Source organism: Vanellus vanellus (genome assembly GCF_965231255.1).
Source record: "Vanellus vanellus genome assembly, chromosome: 4".
Lineage (NCBI taxonomy): Eukaryota > Metazoa > Chordata > Aves > Charadriiformes > Charadriidae > Vanellus > Vanellus vanellus.
In genome coordinates this window covers 2,274,045-2,296,215 of record NC_138909.1, presented here as the reverse complement: position 1 = coordinate 2,296,215, position 22,171 = coordinate 2,274,045, and the positions used below count along the sequence as shown (strand labels likewise).

General features: G+C 38.0%; 1 protein-coding gene across 1 annotated transcript in view; it reads left to right on the top strand.

Annotated features, from left to right (window-relative positions):
- CCDC158 (coiled-coil domain containing 158) overlaps window positions 1-22,171 on the top strand; it is a gene marked incomplete at both ends in the record, with an annotated part of 30,458 nt that overhangs the window by 3,141 nt on the left and 5,146 nt on the right. The window contains 20 exon segments of the mRNA XM_082482434.1: window positions 570-679; window positions 1,251-1,360; window positions 1,614-1,941; window positions 2,273-2,349; window positions 2,737-2,773; window positions 2,946-2,988; window positions 2,991-3,032; window positions 3,035-3,050; window positions 4,231-4,345; window positions 7,646-7,765; window positions 9,297-9,494; window positions 10,749-11,231; window positions 11,998-12,187; window positions 13,459-13,611; window positions 14,051-14,163; window positions 14,863-15,021; window positions 16,707-16,799; window positions 18,126-18,251; window positions 20,272-20,435; window positions 21,599-21,666. Of these exon segments, the coding sequence (XP_082338560.1) occupies window positions 570-679; window positions 1,251-1,360; window positions 1,614-1,941; window positions 2,273-2,349; window positions 2,737-2,773; window positions 2,946-2,988; window positions 2,991-3,032; window positions 3,035-3,050; window positions 4,231-4,345; window positions 7,646-7,765; window positions 9,297-9,494; window positions 10,749-11,231; window positions 11,998-12,187; window positions 13,459-13,611; window positions 14,051-14,163; window positions 14,863-15,021; window positions 16,707-16,799; window positions 18,126-18,251; window positions 20,272-20,435; window positions 21,599-21,666 (2,745 nt within the window).

Sequence of the window (22,171 nt, the reverse complement as noted above, 5' to 3'; positions counted from 1 at the left end):
CTGTATTCAGTCCTGCCTTATCAGCAAATGTTTGTGTGCTATTCTGCAGGGAGGCACTGGAAAGACAGACAAAAGAGGCTCTGAAACTCCAAAAAGGAGACACCAAATTCCCAGTGAAATGAATGATACATTCTTTGAGTCATGAGGAATCTTTACCAAGTGGCAATATGCTTAGCATGGACAAGTATTAAACAAATTTCAGAACAGGATTTGGGAGTAAATCCCTATGCATGTTGCAGACTATTAGATGATTTAGAAGGGTGCTCGTAATAAGTTCGTGTTTCATGTTGAATCCTCTTTAGACCCTGCATCTTGAACAGCTCTTGTTGATACCAGCCCGAGGTAAAGGCAGAGCAGTTGTCAGGTGTTCTCCTCTGGACACTGTGATGTTCCCCACCCATTGAACAACTGTAGAATCGGTTGGGTTTGTTCTCCTTAGAAAAAATGATTCCTAGGTTTGACTATTGATAGATAGGAACTGAGAGGCCCTGGGGCCCAGTTTGTACAGATGACTGTTTATTCACATGTAAGGACTCTTGTTTCAACACTTAAATTTATCTGCTTTTCAGGTGCTCCTAGCCCATTTCAGGGCAACCAGAATGATTTAGCTTCCTCCATTGTCAGCACAGTGATGGAAAACCCAGCCACCTCTAGTACTGGTAGCAGTTCACCCAATAGTGTCTTCTGTTCCAAAAAGGAAATACATACCGATTCTGAGGGGGGGGGGGGGGGGGGGGGCGGGAAATGAGCGGTGCTGGCAAAGAACATGTGGAGAACGTTCTAGAAGAGTTCTCACAGAAAGGTAGCGATGTGGAGAAGAGACTGAATGAAGTGAGTGCATATTTGGGGCAGCGTCTTAAACATAGATGAGCTTTTGTTCTTTTTGTCGTTGCTGAGTCTTTGGACAGTTTCGCCAGCACTATTTTGAGCAGCCTCTTGGCTGCTGTAAATTGTACTTGGACATCATGATTCCCACATGTCATTTGACAGACAGAAATAGGCAAGGGGTAATAATGTTGTTGGCAAAATCCCTGTAACAGCATTCCATACAGTCAGTCCACCACAGCACAGTGTGACTAGCTGGTTAACTAAGAAATATTTTTAAAAGAGAAAGAAAATAAAAGAAACAAACATCACCTCTTAATTTCCTTACCCATGCTGCTCTCAGCCTCTTTTTTTTTTTTTTTTAACGTTATGTATTCAGTATTTGGTTTGGTTTATCTTGGCTGTGTGTTCTTTTTCTCCATTAGACCACTGAGCTACATGAGCAACAGAAAATCAATTTAAGTTTGATCATTGCTGATTTGCAGACCAAACTGATGGAAGTGCAATTGGAAAGAGATGTGCTTCAGAATACCAGGTATGAAGGCCAAGACAGATGTGTTCTGGAGTGTGTTTATGCGGGCTTTGAGAGGCACACCAGATCTCCTCAGTGAGAAACTTGCCCTCAGGAATGAAAACAATGAGACTATGGCACCTTGGTTTAGAAAATGGCTTATGATGTAGTTGTAAAAAACAGCAGTTAATCAACGTAAGTATTACACCTATTGGCCAGGATAAAAATCCATTTTGTGAATCCTGTGTTTTAACTTTTCTTCGATTTCCAAATTCAGACAAAAGGAATCCCAGAGTCAAGAGAATATAAAAATACAGCTAAAAAATACTATTCAGGAGCTGGAAGCTGCCAACCAGCTGCAGGAGGAGATGCTGAGGGAGGCTGACAGCCAAACTGAGCATCTGAAAAAGATGGTACATAGCCATGAGGAAGTACTTCTGGAACTACATGGCATCCTAATGGACTATGAAGACAGCACAGGCAAGAAACTCTGTGAGCATGAGAATGTTACTAGCCTACACATCCACAACCTGAGCATAGCGTTTGCTGATGTCCTGCGAGATTTAGACACAGAGGTGTCATACCTCAAAGAAAAAGTTGTCCTGGTATGTGGAGAAAGTGCTACTTTTCTTTCCAACACTCTGTTTTGGTTTTTTTGGCAAATATTTTTGTATTGCTCCCATCTAAACTGGCTTAAGGAAATGGTTATGGCATAAAGAGATACAAATGCTACATTGCAGTTAAGATGGCATGTGCTGGTATGCCAGCCTTTTACACTGTCCCCAATTTGACATTGGGTTTATTGCTGTAGTTTAACCTGTATTATGCACATTTTTGTAGTTTAGGGTGGAAGCAAAAGGGAGTAAATTACACTTTAAAAGCTTCTGTTTGGACCACCTTTTCTCTAAGGTCAGCATTATCATCTGTTTACAATAGGTGGAAGAAAAAGTTGAGTCACTAAAAAAAGATTCACAGACCCAAAACCAACTTCTGCTTCAGAAACATCAAAATAGGTACCTGTTCTCCATTTATTTATTCATAAAACATAAGTAGGCATTTAGATTATTCTTTTCTGATGATCATATTAGGGCTGGGGGGGCAGCAAGCGATGTTTTTGCAGACTTAATAATTATTCCACTACAGATGTTCATTTGCTCTTGACTTTCTGTTGCCTTTTCCTTCCTTGCTGACAATTTTCTGGTTTATTCACTGCCTCAAAAATATTATATTGGAAGAATCTGTACACCTTACTTTTCTAAGTGTAACTGGTCAATCAGGTGAACATGTAGAATTTCTTGAGAGATGAGGTCCACCGTTAAAAGAGAAGAATGAAAGTAATCTCTGAAGATTACCTCATCTTTTTCTTATTAAATGAAGAGGTTTGTCTTTCCTTGTTCAAGAAGTCCCAATTTCCCCAGCTATCCACTGAATTATACAGTAACTTTTTCAAAATAAAAGGGTCAGTAACTCTGTACATAATACTTCATTCACAATAGACTAGCACAATTATTACATTTCTGACTACCGAAAAATATCATTACCTCTTCAGTGGAGAAGTTATTATTTGCCAAGACTAAAACTGTAACCAGTGTTCTCTTTTCAAAACAAGATTGAGCAGCTAAGTGAGCATGAACAGGAGGTGGCAGCACTAACTTTAAAGCTAACAGTGCACAGAGCTATGCAAATAGTATCCAAACCAGATGGAGATCATTCAGTATGGTTTTTGATTCTGGTATAGAAAATGTTAAGAATAACCTTATTTTCAGGGGAAGCTTATGCTGCTAGTGTACTCTGCTCTCTGCCCTACACTCTTGGTTTTTTAGTGTCTGTGTTTAGAGTTAAGCAGTCCTTGCATAAATTATTGATGAAATTAAAAAGGGGGAAAAACAAGCAAACAAAAAAACATTAAACCATGCTATATAGAGGAGAGGCAAAATAGCCATGCATTAGGCAGACTCTGAGAATTGAAAGACTCGGGCTGGTTCTCTTCTCAGACTGTGGCAGTTCAGAAGAAGGGTAAGACGAGCAAAGTCAGTGGAAGCTCAAACTGGCTTGATCCATCAGCTCTGTTCTTGCCACCAGCTTTTGGAAAGACAAATCGGTTTACATGTATAGGGTTAAGGGATGAAAGAATATGTAAACTAAGAGCTGTGGCTGAGTGCAGTTTTGGGTGGCTGCATTGCACCATGACCTTTGCCTTCTAAACGCTCTGTGGATTTGGATACAAAATTCATTTCCAGCAGCATTATTGGTTGAATCACAAACATGAATGGGTAACACAGTTGGGTTGTTTGCATATGTGTACAAATAGTAATGAATGGTAATTTGAAAGAGAGGATAATTTGGGATAAATAGATATGTTGGTACTGTTGACTTTGGTAACAATTGTGTGAGAATAAAAAGACGCTAATTCTCACCAGCCACTTGGTGACTCACAAATCAGTGCTTAATATATTGGTTTACAAAAAGAGGACATGCCATGCAGTGTTGCAAACTTAAAATGAGATTTAAATGTCAGTATGCATTAACATCTGACTTGCATATTTGAGACTGAATAGCTGATAGCAAAATGCTTCTCAGGCCTGCTTGTGGAATAGTTGGGGTGCATTTGGAAGCAGACTTAGCTTTCTTACAATTTGCTTGAGAATAAATGAGTTATCAGGAATAAAAAGCATCAAGATTTCAATTTATCTAATCTTATGTGAGAGAGATTGCAGAGAGCAAATCTAATCAGTAAGAAGGTGCAATTTTTTTTATGTGATCCCACTGTAATGATAATCATACTTCAAAGCAGTAAATTGTAGTGGTCACACTGATTGCAGTGAAAACAACCAGAAATGTTTCGCACTTTCATGGTTACAGTTCCTAATTTCTCCACCTAAAACTTCTCTTAGAGAACAAACAAGAAACCAAAATTCCGTGCATGCACATCAAGTTAGTCACCTGGAATCTACAGCTTCTCAGCTGCGTTCTGAATTACGAGAAGCTAAGACGATGTATGAAGACAAGGTGTGTATGGATTTGTGTGTTAGCGTTAGTGCCAATGAAACTGGATATGGGGATATCTGAAATGTTCTGGGTCTATAAGGAAATTCTTTTTATAAGGGATTGCATCAGAAGAACTTTGTGGACAATAACATAAATTACATTATCCTTAACTCTGTTTGTATTATTTCTAAGAACAAGTTATCTTTCTCTAAGATAAAATAGCTTTGCAAGACTTGCTGAACACAAAATAGTTCTGCTGAATGTATTGAGACCATACCATAAATGATGCCTTCTGGAAATGCATAAAATGTTTCTGCACCACAAACATCACTTGCACATGCAGGACAAGAACACTGTTCCACTATAGCACTAGAGAATATATCAGTGAAAGACAGGCAGTAAAAATAGCTTCTTAAAGCCAACCTGTCCAGAAAAATTCTTTGGTGACTTTGTCTTGGTGAGTGCAAGCATGGGAGAACCTAAGAGATTACAGCAGCGCTGGAGAAGCATTCAGGTGCTCAGAGGTGCCCCATTGTGAGTTAAGAATCTTTTAACATTTATTGAAATCCAAAGGCGGGATATAATATAGGCAAAAAAGGCTGCCCAGCACCTGTGTATTCAAACCACTTCTTAATCCCATTAGAAGACATTAGTCTTGACTACAGACAAAGGGAGAGAATTTCTTGGAGTCCCACCACAGAATCTCTGCCATGTCACTAACTCCAGCATTTTATATCCTGTTTCCATATCACTCCTGCTCCATCTTTCGCTTGTTTCACTGGTTTGGATTTGGGTTTTATAAACTGTTTGAATATCTTTAAATTCTTTCTTGGTTTTGGTGAAAGATAAAACATGTTTCCTAGAAAATGACCTGAAAACAGCTGCTCTGTACTCACTTGAAAAATTAGTAGAGCTGACCCATGCAGAAATGCTTGATGGATCCAAATTCAGCTTAGATTACAAGTCATGAGGATTTGGGCATCCTTCTTCTACATACTGTTGGAAAGGGAAAGTTCAGGTCACAGGAGTGCTGTGAAGTTTGGCAGAGCTGATAGTCTCTGATCCAGAAAAGTCTGAGAATGGAATGGCAGGGATATGCAGGTCAAGCCTGAGGAGCCATGCTGTACGTGCACTTGCACCATAAAGCAGAGCAGGAAGGACATAACGTTTTATCATTTCTGTAAGGTCCCACTTCTAGCAATTCAATTGCTTCACATGTATCAAAACTCACACTAGTCAATTCCAAAAGTACCTTTTCACAGCATCATAACTAAACTGTGGAGAATTTATACATTGATTTCCATTACTGGAATTTGTTTTCAAGGGAGAGTACAATACATGGTATGCTTTACATGTTAGGTCTATTTTCCCTGAATTCCTTTGATTTAAATCATGCAGTGCACAGCATAAGGTCATAACGCATATATAGCTATAACTGTAGTGTTAGTGCATTCCTTAGGCATGTTCCCTTTGATAAAGTTTACCTCATAACAGATGTAAAATTGGAAACTGGGAAACAATTTAAGGCAATTTTTCAGTCTGTTGACTCCAGAAAATGCTGGGTTTCTAAATCTATGCAGTAATATACTACTTGATCCAATAAAAATGGCTTTTGGAATAGGAAGTGAAATATACTGTATTGCTAAGGCAGACTTCAGTGAGAGATGTTGGTAGCTGGAGAGCATTTGATCTCAGGCTGTTATGTGGAGTCATTCCTGGGAAGGTGTGAGAGAGAAGCTAAATAAAGCTTTTACAACTGTATGTTTCTCTTGTATGACAGACATTTCCCCAGAGCTTCTCTGGTATGAAAACACCTTAGCAACTAAAATTTTCAAGGAGGTACATGAAAACTAAAGCTAGTGTAAATTGTTGGTATCAGAGTTTCAGTAGTCAGAAAATCTTGTCCTTAACTTAGTGGATAGCGATGTAAATACGTAAATGTTCTGCTTGGATATGCCTATGCTAATATCTTTATTAAAAAGTGTTGTAGACTGGTCTGTCATCTTATACACTGCCAGAAGTTGCCTCCTTTCAGAGAAAGTGCCTACTACTTGGAGCAAAACATGTTTGCTTGTAGATTTCTGAATGTATTCTTACTGAAGGAATATACCTCCCTGCCTTAGCTACATAAAACCTGCTGTTAGGCCTAGATGTGTCTGAAGAACTTCATTGTATCATTAAACACAAAGTCAATATGGTGGAATATGTGCTTGGGACCAAATTCTCCCTAAATTAATTGTACAGGAAAGGCCCTGTGTGAGGATAGCTCTTTCTGTCACTGTCTGTGAAAGCCCTCTTGATAATGTTGTCCACAGTCCTTGAGCTCTGTGGAGGCTGTACTTCAAGCTTAGATTTTTCCGTGGAAATATGGAGTAGTTGTGTAAGCAGGGTTTCAGGGAGAAGTAATCTGGGATTTACTGAGATTTCTCTTTCTGATGGAGGGTGTCATAAGGTGAGAGAAACCCCTTTCGAAAAGGACCTCGGGCAATTACAGGAAGAAAAGGCCCTGATAATGTTTTTCTGCTGCTTAGGCATTGGAGCTCTAGCAAGGGAAGATTACTTATTTTATTTGATTTGGGGGAAGGAAAACTTCATAAGATGACATTCAGAACTTTCCTTGACAACATCCTGTCATATCATCCTGGTGTTCCCAGCCCCCATTTGGTGAAGGACGTGCAGTTTTGGGACTAGCCCTGTATAAATGGCCCGTTACTAATTGAAAAGAATTATGTCATAGTTATAATTGGATGAATGAAAGAAGGAGTGGGCAACAGAAGGGAAAGGGAAGAGATTATTTCTCTTGTCACAAGCTGAAGAAACGTTTTTTAGCAAAGTAGAAACAAAATGCCCATGTTTTGGTGTTAGCCAAAAGAGAGATTGTAGATCCTAACGTGTTTTAGATGAGCACTGTAGGAGATTTTGTGGTTTTTTGCATTGAATGATTCCATATCAGTTGTGTTTTACTTACACTTGCGTTATGTTGGCTTTTCTAACTAGAAAGTACAAGTCAAGCGAGGAGCTCGAGCTTTTTTTCTGAAATTCCCATTCCATTCAATGTTTACAGTGTAGGTAAGGAATTTTTGAAGAGCTGTGGATCAGGGTGGAAGCCAGTTCATTCTCGGGAACCTCAATGAAATTGAGCTTAATCAGTAAAAGAAAACACCACAATTATAAATACACCTAGGGAATAACTGCTGAGCCAGAAGATGACACTTGGACTTCTTTTGAGTAGAACCTAGAAGAAAACTAGAAGTAATCCAAGGTACTATTAAAACAGAATACATTAAGGTAATTCTTAATGGATATTTGTCTTTATTCTAGGTCAAAGATCTTGAGAAGCAGTTGCACCTAGCTCATTCTAAGATAGCAGAAGTTCAGACAGAACAGGATCAACACAGCCAAGAATCTGGAAATCTGAATGAGCAGATTCATCAATTCTTGGTAAGAAGAAGGGATGGCATTGAAAAAATTGTGCTTTCTAAAAGCCTCACCTTACTGCTGATGTTGAGATTTGCCCATTGCTTGTTTCCAAAGGGCAGCATCCCTTATAATTAAGTTTGAGGATTATTTTTTACTAAAAATTTGGATTAGCTGTGAAGGAAGTTTCTCAAAGGCCTTTGCCATTAGCAATGCAGGACATTGAGAATTAAGATTAACTTTGTTATACGTTCAAAATCCTTGAATCCTATGGAAATCATATTAAAGATGCTGAGCCACCTTCACTTTAACATCGCAGTTTAGATCCCTGTGTTGTGGAACCTTGGTCCCTTAAGACATATTTTGCAAGACAGCTGTGATTTTCCTGACAGCACTAAACATTCCTTTGTAACTGGGAATATTCACAAGTTGAACATACAGTATAATAAAATACTGCTGTGCAGGTTTGGTTTCATCACAACTGGCTTCATGTACTGTAATTAGCCTTGCTTTTCTTCTTACAGAAGATTATTCCTTGATGACTGAATTTTGGGATCTTAGTTTGTGTGGTTTCATTAGGATTGTTTACCCAGTTAATGTCACAGCGCTTCTGAAGGAGATGTTGAAATTATTTCATTCCATGTGGTGTTCTCTTATTCAAGAATATGTTAGTGTAAATATTTTCCTACAGATTGTACCTAGCTCTGGAGAAGACCGGAGTCAGAATACTCATTGCATAATTGAAGGTTAGGAGTCTAGCTTTAGGATTCCTTTTGTTGCTGTGTTTTCAGTTCATGTTTTCCTTCTGCTGTTCTGAGGTTCCTACTTGGTAGTCTACTTTAGCTTTAACAAAATGGAGGTAATTAGCTTTAACAAAATGGAGGTACTTAACAATAGCGAAAGTTATGATTAGCAGAAAAGCCTATTGATAATTCAGTTTGGGCACACTTTAAATTGTATTATTGAAATTAGTAGCTCTGAAGTGTGTATGTGTCAGCATTTTTAATATTACTTACATTTTAAATTATCATTTATAATTTAAATTATGTACTGTTAGGTTTATGTCTCAGCTGGAAAAGACATAAGCTCTGAAGAACATGTGACAAATTACTGCATTAAATGAGACAAGCAATGAACAATTCTTATTAATGGTAAAGCTAGGTATTTATCAAGAGCAGCCTTCCTTGGGATGTAATGTAGTGCTTCATTGGTTTTCATTTGATGTTGACACAATATAATCTTTTTTCAGCTTGTAGCTTGTAGTGATTTTGGGATACGTATAAGTGAGATGAAAGACTTCAGCGTTGAGGTATTACATGCTTCAAAATAATTATAGCAGCAATATATAAAGTTGAAAGTTACTGCTTTGTTGGGAGAAAATGTGTAGGAGGTGTCAGACTTGTTTAGCCAATGTTCCTGTCTTGGAAGTGTAAATCCATGCAGTAGTCCCTATTCAGATAGGTAACTGTGTAATTGAATGTTGCTAATGTTAGAGAAAGAACAAAAAAATCCTAAGTGTGATTCAAGGAGACAGATGACTTTTAATTTCTTGTAGGCTGAACTTCAGAAAAAAGAGATAGAACTAAGTCTAGAAAAAGAGCAGAACAAGCGATTTTGGGATCGGAACACAGACAACAGCATCACCATTGACCATCTAAGAAGAGAATTAGACAATAAAAACATGGAATTGCAGCGCATGGAAAACACAGTGAAGGAAATGAAGACCGAATGTCACAGACAAATGGAGAGCCAGGTTAGTGAGCAACTGCAGCGTGATAGTATTCAGGATAGAAAGTGCACTGGGGGGGGGGGGGCTGTACTTCAGATAGAAATAGTGTAACTGGTTACTGTGGTTGGGAGGCTTCTGGAGCTCATGTGCCAACATTTTCCTTCCAAAAATGCAGATACGTGACAGTCAGAATTCACATATCTTTTTCTGTTAATCTGACCTGTCCAGCCTTCATTTCTCTTTACTGATGAGGAAGTAGAAGCATTATTTTTAATTTTGATTTTTGACATACTAGACTTAAAAGAAAATCAGTCTTCTGCTGATAGTGTGTTTGTTTTTGACTGTAAACCTTCAAAACAACATTTTGTAAATTTCCAGAAAGTTTGATGCTGCCAGACATAAACAAACTATTGAAGGTAGTATTTTCAGTAGCGAGTACTTCTGTAAAAATAGTTAGTAAATTAAAAGCCTTCATAATGCTTTACTTAATATAGTGCTTAATGAAAACATAATGAAGTTTGCATTTATGACTCTAAGCTGAATGCAGTGCTATGTCAGAAAGAATTACTTCAGACAAACTAGATAGCTGGACAGTGACTTACAGTACATTCCCCTTTCTTCAGTCACCCAAATATGAGCTGTAATTAGGTAACCCACTTTGTATTAGGAGTAAAGGTCAAATTAATTCTTTTATTTTCTACCAAACCACAGGCTTGTGCTACCTCACACATTCTTCTACATTTTTTCCATCCATTATTTTTCCTTTAAAAACCTCCCACTGGGATGTTCATTCTTTTATTCTGTTTGTTTTGTACTGTTAGCAGTTCCCGAGTCACAGTACTTTGTGCTTTACGTGGTGCACATTGCTGCCTGTAGGGATAAAATTAATAATAAATTATTCAAGTGCATACTTTTTTCCCCGATTTACAGTGCAGTCATTCAAGTTTTAACACCTGACGTTATTTAGTCTCGACTAATCTAAATTTGATACTAACATGGATCGTTTATTCTTTTTTTACATCACTTTATCAGTTTTCATTTTCAGCAATTAAAAAACCAATATTCTAAGCAATACTTCATTTATTAAAATGGAGAAAGAGGAAAAAAAAAAAACACAGAAGAATCACGCAGTCATTGTAGACCAGACCATGCTGACCTAATTGTTCTGTAAAACTCAGATGTTTAAGATCAACTATGGAAAACCAGAAATGTGACAGGAAATTCTAAAGGTAGAAATAAACGCTTATTTTGGTTGATCCTTGTATTGCTCTTTTTCAGATGGCTGCAATTAAGGAAAAAAATGAAAGCATTGGAAGAATCTCTTCTTTGATTGTCCAACTGGAGTCAACCAAGGAAACACTCTATAAAGTTAAAGAAGATCTTAAAGCCAAACAAATTGATTTGGAGACTGCTGAGCAAACAGTGTCAAATCTGACGGCCCGTCTGCGGGAGAAAGAGAGAGCCCTTGAGGTTACCAATAAGGAAATCAAGAAGCTACATTCACAACTTGGCAGTAGGATGCAGGAGCTCCAGCATCTGAAGAATGAAGAAGACTGTTTACACAATGTACAGTCAGAGTGTGAAACTCTGAAACTGCAGCTGTTAGAGAAGGAAAGGATTATTGAGATCTTCCAGAAGCAAATTGATAACATGACCCAGATTGTGGGCCAGCACAGTCGAACTGCTGGAGCAATGGAAGCTGAGAAATCTCAGCTTGTAAAAGAAATAAATGACTGGAAACTTAAAGTAGAAGAACTTAAGGTGTGCAAATGATGCTGTATTTATGTCTCTGTAAGACAGTAAATGTTTTCTGGTTTAAAATCTGTACTTTAGTGGGCCAATACTGGGATTTTTTTGTTTTAAAGCAGGTCAGAAAATGCCCCTAGAATCCCAACAGCACTAGAAGAGTTAGTGGGCAGACAAGAATATTATGGCATTACCACCAACAATGAATTATTCACTGGTACAAAGCTGTTGCCAAAGAGTTTGTGAAAGCTGGAATATAATGTGCTGTCCTCAGTGATAGAATTGTCCACACCAGTAACAGAACCAGAAATACAAAGTGTTACTGAGAAATAACAGACAGTGAGCACTCAGAATTCCAAACTGAGGACACTGTTTATTACTGGTTATTTTGTAGACAAGAATTACAGGATATAGTAGTTCTATGCAGGTCAGCATCTTCAGGAAAACATTCACTCCAGATAGGCAATTTAATCCTCTTAAAAGAAGAGGGAAGATAGTTGAGCTTTAGGAGAAAATATGGAGGTAGTGCTTCAAGAAGATGGGAATAATTTTCATATACACGTGGTAAGGTTAAACATGCCGTGAAGCCACTACATCAGCTTCTATTGTACCCTTTTTGCCTGGAATAACAATTTTCAAAAAAGTAATTTGTTTATTTTACTCTTTCTTACACCAAACTCTGATGACGGAAGTTAAAAGTAATGATGATGTCTGCGCATCTTTGTGGTTATTTTATATAATTATGTATATTACGCATTATTACTTTTTTTTATGTAAGTAGATCACAAAGGATGAGAAAGGAGCCAGAATACATGAAATGGAGGCCAGACTGAGTGAGCTGGAGCTGGAGAAGGTTAAACTGGTAAACACAAGCAGCGAGAGGCTCCATGCACTTAATGATATGAAACTGGAAAAAGACCAGCTAATGAATGAACTCCAAGCCAGTCGGAGGGAGCTAGCTGGCCTTGCAGGTAGGGAGCCTCGACTTAGCTCAGCTCTGATAGCTGCTAAATTGGGCTGGTGTTAAAAATAGACGAGCAGCTTGCTTGCTGAATCCAAATATGGTTGCTGATACAGCAGAAGGTTCCCTACCAGCACGGGGTGGTCAGATTGCTTCAGAGAGCGAAGTCATGGTTTGGGATTCTGGCACAGAGTGATGGGAATACAGTCTTTATGGCAATCTCTCACTAGTCTGAGCAGAAATACTTAAACTGCCTGGTTCTGGAGACCAAAGATGCAGATCTAGTAGATCACAGAATAGAAACTTGACAACCTTTTCATTTAAGAGTGCTAGTTGATCCTATTAACTGTCTATGGTCAAATTACAGTGGAACTTTGTTTCTGTTTTGTTATAGTTTTGCTACAATGTTATGTAAAAGTTTACATTCTAACTCCAACCACTGTTTTCACAACTAATGTGTGAAGAAGATAATCAAGGTAACAAAAAAAAAAAAAAATAGGGGCTGGACCCAAGGCAACAGCCAAAATTCAGGGAGATTCTCTGCTAAATCTGCACTGCAGCCAGACAGATGATACTATTCATGTGTTTTGCTCTCTACACACCCCTGTACTCTCAGAAAATACCCATTGGTAATATTTATTTCTTCACAACTCAAGCTATACTTCTACACTCATTACATTTTGTAAGAATTAAACAGGTGCTGTGACTTTCCATGGAAGGTCTGTTGTAGATTTGTATGGTACTATCAGAGTGAATGACCACAGAGGAGTTGGGGCCAAGCTGTTGACAGAGCCTGAGCACCCAGCTGGCTGGCTTGTAGTGGAGGAGTTGGAGAGGGATAAGAAACAGAACTGAGAAGTGGAGTTGCAGGGGAATGCTTGACAAATTAGGTAAGTTCAAACCTAAGTCCGGTTATAAGTGTGGCTGAAGAGAAGAATGACCAGGGCAAAGTGCTGTCTTACTCATAGCATTAACTTTCACAATATACAGTTGGTTCTAGCTGCAGGAACTCAAATGTGGATTTGGATCACTTTCTTGAACTGTTGCTTTGGCGAGCAACCAAAGAACACATTTGTTCCTGGTGAAACGGAAGCTTTTCCTGACATACAGGGCAAAGAACTACTTATGTGTTTCTTAGCAGTTGATGTTATTTGCTTTATGTCTTAGCTATCTGCATATCTAATAAGCCTTTAAAGAGAGTAGGCAGGAGAATAATAATCTTAGTCTAAAAGAATGATAGTTTTTGTCACTATGATTTCAATCTTTACTTACTTTCACCAGAGGGATTTGACGCTTTGAAGAGAGATTACCAGGATAAAGTTGAGGAGATGGAAAATACTGCAAACAGACTGAAAATGCAGTTGAAATCTGCCCAACTTGAACTGGAACAGACCAGGACTGTTCTAAAGACTAAGGAGGGATCTGATGGCCGTGGTAATTATGGATTGAACTTCCCAAAAATCACACACATTGGTCTTTTTAACAAGAAGTTTTTTATAAGTATTGATCCCTGAATAGATGTATAACAATATTCCAGATATTTCATGACATAAATAAACAATATTGCAGCTGACAACATATTTTTATTTTACCATTTACTGCATACTGTAAAACTTAAACCATGAGTTTTCTCTGAGGATCTTTATGCATCTTTCCAGGGAATGCTGTTGTCTTGTGTGCGTGATGGGTCTGGTGCCCTTACCTTGGACAAAAGTCCACCTGGTTCTAATGGGTGGTTTGCACACATAAGTGACTATGGGATCGTGGTTCAAGTTACTTAGTCTAACGTTGCTCATAACTGACTTAGTCTTTTGTCAGAACTCAGAATGCAAAATCAATGTTGTTAATTGAGAATTAACCTTGTCTTGTACAGCTATGAAAGTTGCGGTGGGAATGCAGAAGCAGATCACAGCTAAGAGAGGACAGATAGATGCATTACAGATCAAGATCAAATTCTTGGAAGAGGCAATGACAAATGCAGCTAAGGTCACAAGAGCTCTGTGTAAAAGTATTTAACCTGTATCTAGAGAAATTTTTGTTTGGAGAAATGCATGGCCAAAAGCACAATTTGCCCAAGAAGGACCAAAGAGAATTTTACTTCATGTAATGGGCACCTTCCCTGTCCTCCTAGCAGCATATATCATAAATTAAAACCTGTCTCCACGCAGAAGGCAAACTTATGTTTGTTTTCCATGAAAGAACAGTACTTGTCTCAATGAGAATCAAGCTCTTAGATATCAGTTCTTTTTAAAAATGTCAACTAATGCAGTCTGTATCCTGAATTTGGCCCACAGTGCTTCCCCTTTTTGTTTTCTGAGACGATTCTTCACTGTTCTGGTTGTAACCTCTGCATGTCAAGGTCTGTCTAGCATAGTGAGGTCTTCCTAGCATTTTGTGTAACTAAAATCTTTCCTTTACCAAGAGCTGGAGTTTACTGAATAATCATTTTTATCTGTTCACTATAACCTGACCTGCTTCTTTATTGGCTTTGGATCCTGAAGTTTAAAATCCTAGTTTCAAAAAGGATCTAAAACCTCATCCTTCTGCAAGAAGCAATAGCTAAGCTTCTGAAAGGGTTAATTTAGATCTTTCAAAGAGGAAAAAAAGTTGCAGAAAGCAAGTATGTATAATGCAGGTAGTTACAAATTCATGACTTGTACTTTGTTGTCCTTACCTTGAATTCAGGAGAAGCATTACCTCAGAGAAGAAAATAGTAAACTAAGTCAAGAATTGAGCTATATTACAGCAGAAAATACCAAGATTGCTGGGGAACTGGAGATTCTGAGATCACAAGACAGACGTCTGAAAGAAAAAATATCTAAGATGGAGTCAGCCCTTGATAAGGTAATTTTTGGTGAAGCTTCTGGGTGCTTTGCTCTACAGTCATTTGGGAAGAGAAAATGTCTGACCTTTTACTTAGGTTGTATTTAATATGTCCTGTTCAGATGTACTGTAAGGTACTTACCTGAAAAGACGTCTATAATTAAGACTGTCTTCTGGCATTTTAATGGTAAAAGGCTTCTATTTTCATTAAGAGAATTCTTGATTTACTCCTTACTAGCTCAGAGAAATAGAAGCTGCAGGGAATTTAAAGCAGATTGACCTTCCAGACCTGCCACTGGCTTTTGGCATTGCTCCTTTCCTTGGTGAGAGAGACTTATTGAATAAGATAAGGGCTCCACTGGAACCAAGTGTCGGCACTGACTCGACACACTTGTCCATGCCCAGCCCTTTCTGGGACCTTAATTAGCCAGCTGTGGGTCCCTCAGGGTGAGGAAGACTTAAGAACATCATGTTGTTTCATTTGCCTTTTTAGTTGAGGTTTCTGTTGCTGAAATATCTAACTATTAAGGCTAGGTTCTACATTTTGGTCTGACTAGCACGTGAATCCCAGGTGCCCTACAGGTAAGCTGCTGCTCTTGCAGAAGGAAGAGTCCTTTTCAGCTGCTCAGACTTCTAGTTTTTCAGGCTGTAAATTTCCATGTAAGGTGTCATTCTCAAATTGCTTTATTCATTTACAAAAAAAAAAAAAGGAATAGTGACACTTTGTCTGAAGTGTGGCATTTCTTACTTTAAATGCTTGATGCTGGAAACTTAACTTTCTTTGTAATATATACCATTACGCATGGTACTAGCCACAGTACAGTGCAGACAGAGAAGCTGAGACACAGTTGAGGCAGGTGCTCACTGAAAACTGGTACATATGGTATACTAAATAACAATTCTTAGATATTAGTAAAGATTGTACTATGCTATCTCACAGGATGCTAGTGTATACCATTGCAGAGCATCCATAGTATAAAGATCATGAAGTGTAATTGGCTGCCTTGCTCATCATTAATGATTCAGAGTTGATGCTCAAAAAGCTGCTGCTTGTAAGTATGCATCTGCAGTGCCTCAGGGAGCCTGCCCACGCCTTGGTGGTGGTTATAAAGAAGCACAGAAAGAGAGACAGGTTTTGTTTTAAAACCAAATAGGGAACTCTGGTGCAGGGATAAAACATTCTGATTTGTAAAGATCTCTCTCTTTGTGCTTCAGCTTAGGGCTTTTTCTCTTCTGCTATCCTGATAAGCACTCAATGAAAAATAGCTAGTTTATTAGGTGATCTCACACCTTTTCAGAGTAAAATTTTTAAAGAACAGAGTGTATAACAACAAAGACAGGTCAGCAAAGTTACAGCCATCCATTTCAAAACCTTGAGTATAATTTTGCCCATTAGCACAGTTGAATTTTCTAATCCCAGAGTTGTTTGGTAGATCTATGACTATCCCTGACAGGATTAGTTCCCTTCTGTGACATTATGGTGTGCATATCATGGCTACTAGGATCATATAACCAGTCGGTTGCTTTTGTAAGCCTATTAGGAAAGGCATCTGCTCATATTGCATAATTTATATACAACTGTAATAGATAAATACAGCATCTCCGTGTGTGCCTTGTTGTTTCTTTATGGGAAAGAAAACAGGAAAGACTGTAATCCACAGAAAGTTAGCGAAATTAATTTATGCCTCTTGTATCCTCTCTTACAGGCATCCATGCAATTTGCAGAATGTCAGTGCATAATCCAGTGTCAGGAGCAAGAAGCTATGCGTTTCAGACTGCAGCATACTTTAGATGTAAAAGTAAGCATGTTACTGGGAAGCATGGGTATAAAGTTAGATGCATTTACTGTGTCCTAACTTTAGGTTTAACCCTGTTGATTGCAGAGTACTCTAAATGTGTTCTGAAACCTTTTTTTACATGGAATACCTCATTGCCGTACAAGTCGTGTCCATAATTTTAGTTACTGCGAAGTACTATTTACAGTAAGTGCAACAGAAAAATTAAACAGCTACAGGAATATTGGACCATATGCTTCAGCTGCTAAGCTTTGGTTTCAGTCGCACTTCAGGATGTTCTTGTGGCCCTAGGCAAATAAAAGCTAGAAATGTTCATGGTATTATTACAAAAAATGAACTAGAGAGACAAGGTCTGTAGGGATGACTTTTACTAGTGTAACTGTTGGAGATAGAAAGCACTAACAAGCTTTTGGGCACCCACATCCTTCTTCAGGCCTGAAATAAAATCAGCAACCTTAAAGCTACATACAGTCTGGAAACAAGGGCTCTGAGTTTAATTGGATTATGCTAATTTGTTAGCACAAAAAAAGCCATTAATTTTTAAGAAGCTAAGAGAGATGTTAGCAAGGGGAAAGGAAATACAGTCATGAGGCATCTGGACAGAAAAAAGGAGACATGTAATTGACATCTGTGGAGCTATATAGCATTAGTGAAAGACAGGGTACAGGAAAAATAGTGTAGTAATATAAAGCCAATGTCTATAAAGAGCCCAGAATTTTTGTTGCCCAGTAGACTTAGTCTAAGCTCTGTCTTTACTAATGAGTTTAATAGAGAATATGATTTACTTTTGCCTTATTCATAACCATAAACTATTAAAGCTGCAATGAAACTACTACTATAAACAAACGGTACACTTGGAACAGTAGTTGCCATAAGAAACTGTTGTTTATTTTAGTGACCCATCCCAGTTGCTAGTTTTGAGTGAGAAATGAAACGCTATACTCAAAATACAAATCTATATAAGCGATACAAAAAGTACTTCACATGAGCAACATCAAAGGTGGGAAATCTCATATTCCAGTGAAAGAAATTCTCACGCAAGTGATGAAAAAAAGGTCCAAGAACTTTGGAACAGTTCAGTTTTGTGGTGGCCCTGAGATGTCCTCCACTTGAGTGGTTCCAGAGCATGTGTTACAATTCTGAAAATAAATGAAACTGCTGCTCTTGCACCCAGTTCAATCACTAAAAGAGTTATGTCTGAGCACACCTAATAAATGGTAGGAAATATGCAGCACTCGATTCTCAAAATATTGACTAAAAGAGATGTCCTGTTGCAGAGGGCACGCTGTCTGTATCCATTTATTCTGCTTGGCTAATGTTTTTCCGCAGGAGCTGCAGGGCCCAGGCTACTCATCAGCTGCTGCTTCAGGCAAGCTGCAACACATAGTGCCTCTTTCCCATGCGCGTTCTGTTGTTGTGCCACCTTCCCTGAACCTGGCCAGCTGTGCCCCTCATGTGAGTACCTGCCTCAAAATGGGAAGCTGCACAGGAAACGGGGATGTCCCAAAAATTAAAAATAACGTGCAATTTCTAAATGGCAGAGCATCTCATTTAGTAGTGTTCAAGTGGAAATTCTTAATGCCAAAGACAAAATTGTTTTCTGTAGCTTCTTGTACATTATGGCCTTTCAGATTTCCTTTTTTTCCATATGTTATATGTAAAAACCAACCGGACAGCAAAAACCTTGAAAGATATGTAATACAAATTTATCTCACCTCTATCAACAATAACATTTATAAGCTATTAAAATTGAAGGTACCGATTTGTAAGCAATTTGGTTTTCCTTTTTTTTTGCTAGTACTTTATTTGCTGTAAACCAATTACAATTGGCAGTGAAAATAGATTTGTACGTAGTACCTGATGATAAATTTCATCATCTGATTCACCTGTAGTAGCTTTTAATACTTAAATCTTTCTCTGAGCTGGCCTTTGCTGATTTTTGACTAATTTTATCCTAAAAGACACATAATTTCCCTTCCTTCTTTTTGTTTTTTTACATCTACTTTTAGATTTAAACTAGATGCTAGTGGTGTTGTAAGTTTTTGCTACAGAAAGCATCAACTCAAAACTCTCATGCAAAAAAAAATCTTTTGGTGTTTTCTGTACAGACTTTGTATAATTCTCCAGAAGGGACATGTTGTATCTCCCACAGAAATTGGTAGTGGTATTTTCATTTATTTTTAGCTCAAAATCTGTAGGAGGCTACAAGTTAGTGCAGTTATCTTTCAGTAATATTTTCTATTTTATTTTCTGATGTAGTGGCAAACATTTACATCAAGGAATATAAGGTAGTTAATTCTGTGAACTCCCTGCAGCATCAGGCATTCCCATTCTCTTTTCTTAAAATTAATCAATTTTTACTTCTGAGGATAGAGAAGGAAAAAGGACCAATTTTTAATGTAGTACCATAGTGAGGACATAACAGGTTGTAGGAGAGTTTGATTCAAGGTCTACTCGAATTTTCTTGGTTCCTGCCTGATTAGTTATTGTACAAAATAAAGCAGGTCCAACACTTCAGACAGAAACACCACCTCGTTGATAGCCTGGTTTCTTAGCTGAAATGTGGGGAGGAAGGATTTGGTCTGACTCACTATCACATTGACCTTTTATGAACCTGAGGATTTGTTCTTTATATAAGCTCTGCTGAAATGATTGTGTTCCCATTGGAAATTACTTTTTTTTTTTTTAATTAGCCAGTTCTATCCACAGATGAAGTATAAGTCAGTGGGAGCGGTGCTTTGAACATGTGAAGTGCTGAGTAGTCTGAAAAATCCAGTTCTTCAAAGAATGAATGATTCTTTAAACCAGGCCTTTGCCTCAAGTCCTGATCAGTAAAATGAGAATAATATTGCAGTTCATCTCAGAGTATGACTGTGACAATAAAGGGATTTTTATTTACAGACAACTCAGGTGTTACAGAAATGAGTGCCTATAAAACAGCTTGATATTCTGGTATTTCTGTCTTCAGAGCTCTCTTTGTGTACTGTACAGTAATACCTGGGATTGCAGGTTAAAAAGGAGAAAACAGAGTTGCCACATAAGCAAAGATTATTGGTTCTGAGTACTGAAAAAGGTCATGGTTGTATTAAGTAGGGGGAAAGCTTTCATAATCGAAGGCTTATTTTAATGTTTTTGACCTTGAAACAGTAGTCTTAACCTTTCTACAACATTTAATCAAAACGCAGATGTTAGCTGTGTTCTCCCTCAGTCATATTTAGTTGTTTTACATATTTCTGTCAGACAACTTTCCGGTCAGGAGCGCAATCATATTCAGAGAGTATTTTGACAGTCTGAAAGTTATCAGGATCTAGCCTCCACCACTTCTTAACTGAAACAACAAAAAATCCACCCTGCTTCTAAGTGGTAAGGCGAGAGTAGAGGCGGGGGGAAAACATGTGACTTTGGATGAGAGTAGGTAAGAACTGAAAAAGAGTGCCTTTATAAATACATTTGTAACTGAACGATGTTATTTCAGATGCCTTCCAAGCCAAGCATTTTGAAGGAGGAACCCTTGCAGGATCTGAAGAGGATTCTTCAAGAACTAACAAGCTCAGACAATGACATTCCTGCTGTGCATCTTGACAAAGATGACAGCAATGGTGGGAGAAAATCACCTTTAGCAACCATGAGAAATACAGTGTAAGAGTAATATACTGTTATTTCTGTTGCGTGCTGTGTACTTGTATAGCTTTCTGAAACTAGGATCAGGCCGTTTGGGTGCTTCAGGAGCAGCATAGGATGACTTTTTGCAAGAAAGTTGGCTTTATGAGTCAGCTTGAGATAATCTGAAAGCTGCCAAAGCTTCTGTTTCTCTGGTTCCTCAGAGGCTTGAGGTGGTAGGGAAATAGTAGGTGACTACATGATTTCCCTTTATTGCTTACCTTTTGGCATTTCTGCTTTAATTTTCATTTAGAGTTCTTCTTTTTCTGCCTTATGTAAATATCCCTTCTGTTATTGTTGAAGCAGGCAATTACTTCATTACCAAAAAAAGGATCATGACAGTGGTACATGAAGTTGAAAAATCAATACAGCATAAATTCTGATATTTCTAATCCAGAACATAAGGATACTTCATAAGGGAAAATACGATTCATGGAATTTGATTAGCGTGAAATTTATTTAAACGATGATGCTTCTCCCATAATATTTACTGGTGGAACAAAATCACATCAGTCCCAGTATCCTATGTATTCTGAGTTTTCCTGCTTTTCCTGGGTATTTTTATTGAACAAAAGATCTGCCTGTTAACAACATGCAAATTTTTGGTGGCTTAACTATAGAAGCTTCTATTTCACAAATGGAAAAAGGATTCATACACAGAAGTTGGTCTGTCTGTCTGATTATTCTTTTTAAGTAGTAAATGTACTACCTTTTCCTACCCTGACTTTTCTTGTTGTAGATAGAGTACTTTGGAGGCATGACAATCAACTGTGTCCTTTGCCAGCCTGTGTTATATGATTATTGCCTGTTTTCTGTTTCACTTAGCTGAGTAACCTGCTTCTTAAAGTACTTATTTGTGATTCAGTTTCTAAGGCTTTTTTAATACACGATCAGTCCTGATCTTGTTCGTATTGTTTTATTCATAATGCTAAAAGCTTCCTGGGAATTACAAAACAAAGCTGTGATGTTACTTTGATCCCTCTAAGAGCAAGCTCTGGAACTTATTTACATTGTCTGCTTTTAATTTACATGTGTAAGATCTGGAGTTTACATACGAGAGCTTCACATTGTTACTGTGGAGGCTAGCTAGCACTACCAAAACTAGCATAATACTTGCAGTTTTGCCATCATTTTCCTTGCAGGGATTCTTCATGCTTACATACCACTGATCTTCAGTCCCAAGATGTTACCCTGCCCTTTACATCCCTTGGTAAGTTTTCCCTGGCCGCATTTGAGGATGAATGTGCCCTATGGATGTCGAACTGGAACATTACAGAACGTTACAAACAATATAGTCCAAATACAGTGTGTTTTCTTAGGTAGTTTACTCAAATACCTCTTAGCAGGTCCTATTACAAAGTCTCTATTGCACTTACTGCAAAACCTGTATCTTATTGGAAACCAGCTCCGTGGAGGCTGATAACTGGCACACCTAAAATGCGTATCTTCCATGGTAGTTATTCATCGATAGTGATACTCTTGTGTAATTAGCATGGATAATATTGTCAGACTTCTGGTACCTGAATTTGGACTCTTGAGTTCTGTATTCAGGTATCTAAATATGGATGTGCTTTTGAGAGGAATTGGGTCATTGCAAATTCCATTGATTTCCTTCCAGATACTGGGTGGTCAGTACCTTTTAAAATGTGCTGACATGAATTTAGTAGCCTAAACAGAAATACAAGCATATGGCTTTGACCATCAGGGTTTGAAGA